The 6,365-nt window shown below is 45.7% G+C and overlaps 1 protein-coding gene across 1 annotated transcript in view; it reads left to right on the top strand.

The window, feature by feature from the left end:
• Positions 1–772: 772 nt before the first annotated feature.
• Positions 773–6,365, top strand: part of LOC140492499 (FERM and PDZ domain-containing protein 1-like) — a 43,099-nt gene continuing 37,506 nt past the window's right edge. Inside the window, exons 1-3 of the mRNA XM_072591401.1 lie at positions 773–792; positions 1,786–1,937; positions 5,430–5,532. Coding sequence (XP_072447502.1) covers positions 773–792; positions 1,786–1,937; positions 5,430–5,532 — 275 coding nt within the window. The remainder of the gene's footprint in view (positions 793–1,785; positions 1,938–5,429; positions 5,533–6,365) is intronic.

The following is a 6,365-nucleotide window of genomic DNA, read 5'->3' as shown; positions in this document are numbered from 1 at the left end:
GTCCCATTTGCCAGCACTTGGCCTTACCCCTCTAAACCCTTCCTGTTCATATACCCATCCAGATGCTTTTTCAATGTTGTAATTGTGCCAATGTCCACCACTTCCTCTGGCAACTCATTCCATACACACACCACCCTTTGTGTGAAAAAGGTGCCCCTTAGGACCCTTTTAAATTGTTTCCCTTTCATCTTAAACCTATGCCCTCTAGTTTTGGACTCCCCCACCCATGGAGAATTCCTTATCTATTTACCCTCACGATTTTATAAACCTCTGTAAGGTCACCCCTCAGCCTCCAGGGAAAACAGACAATCTTGTGGCAGTGACTCTGTTGTCATTGTGTATCCCTCTTCCTCATTCATGTTTTGCTCCTTGATTTGTTCCATTCTGACTTCATTTGCCTAACACCATTACCCCTCCTTTGTTATTGTCCAGCCTTCAATCTCATTACAGACCATCCCATGGTTTTTCTTTCCACTCTCTACCCTTGCATTTGCTTAAAACCTGGTACATCCCTAAGGCTAGGATTTAATGTGGTGAGTACTAAGTGCAGGCATAGGTGACTTCATGGGGCATTAACCTACTAGCCCCCTCTATCACCCCAGCATGAACACTCATTGTATTGAGCATCAATTTAGTACTTAAGGGCTTCTCCTTTGTCCAATCAGGAGCTTGCTCACTGAATCCTTGCCCTGCCCACCACCCACCCACAGGTAACTGGCCAATCAGAGATTTGTAGGCTCAGGGAGTATGGTGGAAGCACAAGTGGCACACCATGACCAGCTTCACCAGTGGGTAAGTAAGTGGGTATTTTGGGGACACTATTGGGGATGGGATGAGAACCTCTCCCTGTCCCAATTAGCCCCAGATTGAGGCAAGTGGAGGTTCCCTGTGAAGAAAACACACCCTGTTCTTATTAGCTGGGAGAGAGGGTATTCAGGCCAATGAGTGGCTGAGGCCCGAAAGTGCCCATTAGCTGATGATTCAAAAGCTTCACTTGTTGGCAGGCTGAGGATGCCCACCGTGGATTTTCCTGCCCGGATGTGGAGGTGGTGAGAAAGGGACTGAGTATGCCTCTGGGTGAACTCAGCCAAATATTTGCCTTTTCCTCACCATCTCCAGGGAGGGGAAATCGCACCCTGACTTTATCCACTTCTGATGAAGGCATATTGGAGCCTGAGCAGACCATTCAGCCCTTTGAGCCTGTTCCGCCATTCTAGACCGTGGACTGATCATTCACCTCAATGGGTGCATCAGTGACTCACTAACCTGAAAATTTCTCCACAGATGCTGCCAAACTTGCTGAAAATTTCCTGGTTTTATTCACTAACTACATTTTGATCTCATCCTAACCAATTTGCTACAGTTTGGACAGGGCAGCCGTTCTGTGATTCTTAGCCTCTGTCTTTGATTCTATTAACTCACCAAGAATCTTCTGATCCTTTGACATTCTTGAAACAGCTTGCTGGAATTTTTCACCCTGGATTTGGCAGGTCCCTCTTGTCCTAGAGGATGGGTGTGTCAGTTTTGAGGTGGATACAGAGAAGCAGAGGAAATCCCTTTTACAATGACCTAGCTCTCAGAAAGCCAATGCGATGGGGAGAGGCTACGAGTGAGAATTTTGCAGGAACCTGACAGAGTCCAGGCTGGGGGTGGGGGATGGGGGATTGAAGGGGTGCGGTGAGGATGAGTGCAAGGTGGATTAAATAATATGGAAAATAATATGGAAAATAATAAGATACTGACAATGATTGACAAATACGACTCTTGCTTTGTTTGTGATTGAAGAAATCAAGGTCCAGCCGATGGAGCAGCTGCTAACACAAACCAGCTGAGCAGCCCTTTGAAGGTGACAGTGAAGATTATCAAAGATCCACTTCTGGACTACGGCTTTATGGTCTCAGAAGATACACCAGTATGTGTGAGGTCTGTCACTGCAGGTAAATACCCTGGGAATGGAATGTTCCAATGTGGGCGGCACGTTGGCACAGCAGATAGCACTGCTGCCTCACAGCGCCAGAGACACGGGTTCAATTCCCGCCTCTGTGTGGAGTTTGTACATTCTCCCCGTGTCTGCGTGGGTTTCCTCCGGGTGCTCCGGTTTCCTCCCACAGTCCAAAAATGTGCAGGTTAGGTGAACTGGCCATGCTAAAATGCCCGTAGTGTTAGGTGAAGGGCTAAAGGTAGGGGAATGGGTCTGGGTGGGTTGCACTTCAGTGGGTCGGTGTGGACTTGTTGGGCCTGTTTCCACACTGTAAGTCATCTAATCTGAGGGAAGGCCTGAAGTGTTTTCAAGAGGGTCTGATAGGGGCAGGGCTTTTAACTGATACAGTCCATCTCAACACCTCCAGCATTAACCCTGACTCATCTCACTCTTCCTCCCACACAGTCCTCTGACAACACTTTGTCAGCTTTGCCATGGTGACAATACTTACACTGGAATTTTCTCTTCCCCGAAGGTGGTCAGAAGGTGATATAATGGGCTTGGCCCCTCACCCTCTTCCTGCCACCTCGGTAATTAATTAAAATGATCCATAGATAGCCTTCTTGACTTCCACCAAAATGGTCAATTCAGGGCCTGAACCCGTCACCTTCCAAATTATCTGCCCCCTGGTGGTCAACAAAGGTGCCTAATTTCCAAACTGAGAAACCATGACAACTTGCAAACTAGGTTAAGGAATAGAGCCTGCATTTTATCCAACTAGTGACAATGGGGGCAGGGATGGGGGCAAGGAATGGCCTCAAATCCGCACCCCAATCCAAGCCTCCAACTCCTCCTGAGACCCCTTCCTCAAGAACCCACCCCACAATAAGATCATAAAAGTGGCTTATCATCTCATTGCTGGATTTTTTCCAAGGGGTGAGATATGACCAGTGGACGTTAGGACCCAGAGGTTCTCTCCTCACGTATTTAAAAAAGTTCATAGAGATTTGTAGGGCCTTTACTACTGTCTCTGATCGGCTGAAAATTAGCTACATCTTCAGCCACTCTGTCCTTAATGATAGGCCTAGATATTTGCCAATGCAAGATGTGAGGTTATTTGGGCTATAATTCACCAGGCTTCTGAATTTAATTTAATGTAATTTATTGTCACGTGTACCAAGGCACAGTGGAAAGCTTTGTCTTGCGAGCATAGTTCAGTAGCACAGATAAGTAAATAATAGGTAAACAGCAGCAAAAACAAAAACACAGGTACAGGCGAATGTTAAGAGTTTGTGAGTTCATTCAGTATTCTAACAACAGTAGGGTAGAAACTGTTATGAAACCGGTTGGTGCGTGTGTTCAGGCTTCTGTACCTTCTTCCCGATGGTAGAGGTTGTAGAAAAACATTGCCAGGGTGGGATGGATCTTTAAGAATGCTGGCGGCCTTTCCTTGACAGTGGGCCTGATAGATGGATTCTATAGATGGGAGGTTGGCCTTTATGATTATCCGGGCCGAGTTCACCACATCTCCAAATCTTGTTTGGTACAGCAGTGATAAGTCCTGACAGAATGCTGTCAATGGCGCACCTATAAAATATAACAAGGATATTCACCGTCATGCCAAATTTCCTCAGCTGCCTGAGGGAGAAGAGACATTGTTGGGCCTTTGTAATCAGTGCACCCACATGAAGAGTCCAAGAAAGCTTGTTATGGATGACCATTCCGAAGAGCTTGACTCTCTCCAGTCGTTCCACCTCTGTGCTGTTAATGTGCACTCTGTGCCGAAAGTCAATAATGAGTTCCTTGGTTTTGCCGACATTGAGAGCTAGGTTGTACTCAGTGCACCATTTTTTCAGGTCCTCCACCTCCTGTCTGTAGTCTGTTTCGTCACCATCTGAAATTTGACTGACTATGGTGGTATCATCAGCGAACTTGTAAATGGCATTAGTCTGGTATTTGGTGACGCATCATGGGTATACAGTGAGTACAGTAGGGGGATGAGTACACAACCCTAAGGGGCTCCAGTGTTGAGTGTTAGTGAGGATGAAATATTGTCCCCAGTCTTCACTAATTGTGGCCTGTGGGTCAGGAAACTGAGGATCCAGTTGCAGAGAGTGGGGCTTAGTCTGAGATCACTAAGTTTAGTAATCAGTCTCGAGGGAATAATAGTGTTGAAAGCTGAACTGTAGTCAATGAGTAGGATTCTCACGTAGCTGTTCTTGGTGTCAAGATGTTCTAGGGAGGAGTGAAGGGCAAGTGATATGGCATCTGACATGGATCTGTTGGTTCGATAGGCAAATTGGAGTGGGTCAAGAGTAGTGGGGAGGCTGGAGTTGATTAATGCCATGACCAGCTTTTCAAAGCACTTCATGACTATTGAAGTTAGGGCCACTGGGCGGTAGTCATTGAGACATGCTGCACGAGCCTTCTGAGACACAGGGATGATGTTGGCCCTCTTGAAACAGGCAGGGACAGTGGCCTGCTGCAGGGAGAGGTTCAAGATGTCCAAGAAGACCTCTGCCAGTTGATCTGCGCACGCTCTGAGTGCAGGGCCTGGTACTCCGTGTGGTCCCATCACTTTCCTTGGATTCACACGAAGGAAAACTGATCTGACCTCTGATGCAGTTCTTCTCCCTTTCTCAACTGTTGGAGTGACATGAGTAATTTTTCAGTCTATGGGACCAGTTCCTCAGCTTTGACAGGTTACAGTCAGGGTATATGTATTGTCTGCACCAATTCTCCTTTAAAACTCTGGCATGGAATCTTCTGCTCTGGGTGATTTGTCACACTTTCATGCCTTTAACTTGTTCATTATTTTCATAGAATCATCATTGAATCCCTACCGTGCAGATAGAGGCTATTCGGCCCATTGAGTCTGCACTAACCCTCTGAACAGCATCTCACCCAATCTCCTTAACTCCACATTTAACACAGTTAACCCATCTAGCCTACACACTATGGGGCAATTTAGCATGGCCAGTCCACCTAAATTGCACATCTTTGGATTGGCAGGAAACCGGAGCACCCAAAGGAAACCCACATAGACATGGAGGGGGAACGTAGAAACTCCACACAGGCAGATTTGCTTTGGTTATTTTGGTGAGCTCCTGTCCTTGGTCCAATATCAATTTCCTTATGATTTCTAGCATGCTGGTCTGCTGGTTCTACGCTGTGATTATTCAACACACACAAGAATCCTTAGTCCCATTGACATTATCTGTGTTCCCTAGTTCTCTATAAGAAAGTCCCAAACAGGTACAATCCACCTCTCTCTCTCTCTCTCTCCACAATCTGAGAAATGCATCATTCCCTTTTCATTGAGATGAGACAAGCTTCAGGCAGCAAGATGTGCAGTTGTAAAAAAAAGTATGAATAATTATCTGTGTGTTTTTTTTATCCTTTGCATTTGCTAATGAGCTTCCCATGTACTTTCAGCTTTTTCTCCTCTTTCTGTGAGGGACAACTAATGCTCCATTCAAAAATATGCTGACTTCATTTTGCTTCTTAGGTGGTCCTGGAGAGGGAAAGCTATTCCCAGGAGACCAGATTTTACAAATTAACAACATTACTCTGGATACAATTTCCCAGGAACATATCGATAACATTATTAGGTGAGGACCCTTTTAGCTCATTCACTGAATGTAAAGTTTTAATAGTTACCACCAGCTAATCATTAATGACCAGAGTCGCAGGTAGACAGGATAGTGAAGAAGATGTTATGGTTTCCTTTATTGGTCAATGCATTGAACATAGGAGTTGGGATGTCATGTTGTGGCTGTACAGGACATTGGTTAAGCCACTTTTGGAATATTATGTGCAATTCTCGTCTCCTTCCTGTCGGAAGGATGTTGTGATACTTGAAAGGTCTCAGAAAAGATTTACAAGGATGTTGCCAGGGTTGGAGGATTTGAGCTACAGGGAAAGGCTGAACAGGCTGGGGCTGTTTTCTCTGGAGCATCGGAGGCTGACCTTACAGATGTTTATAAAATCATGAGAGGCATGGTTAGGGTAAATAGCCAATGGCTTTTCCCTGGGGTGGGGGCGTCCAGAACCAGAGGGCATAGGTTTAGGGTGAGGGGGAAAGATCTAAAAGGGTCCTAAGGGGCAACCTTTTCACGCAGAGGGTGCTGCATGTATGGAATGAGCTGCCAGAGGAAGTGATGGAGGCTGGTACAATTGCAACATTTAAAAGGCATCTGAATAGGAAGGGTTGAGAGGGATGTGGGCCAAATGCTGGCAAACGGGACTAGATTAATTTAGGATATCTGTTCAGCCTGGATACATTGGACTGAAGGGTCTGTTTCTGTGCTGTACATCTCTATGACCTTATTTGAGGGCTGTCTTTAAGTTCTTCAATAGGTGAACGTGCTATGAAGTTTGAATTATGAAGTTTTATGACATTCAAAGTGCTATATAAATGCAAGTTGTTGGTGGCAAACTCAGA

Source organism: Chiloscyllium punctatum, chromosome 2 (genome assembly GCF_047496795.1).
Source record: "Chiloscyllium punctatum isolate Juve2018m chromosome 2, sChiPun1.3, whole genome shotgun sequence".
NCBI lineage: Eukaryota > Metazoa > Chordata > Chondrichthyes > Orectolobiformes > Hemiscylliidae > Chiloscyllium > Chiloscyllium punctatum.
This window is presented reverse-complemented; position numbering and strand designations above follow the sequence as displayed.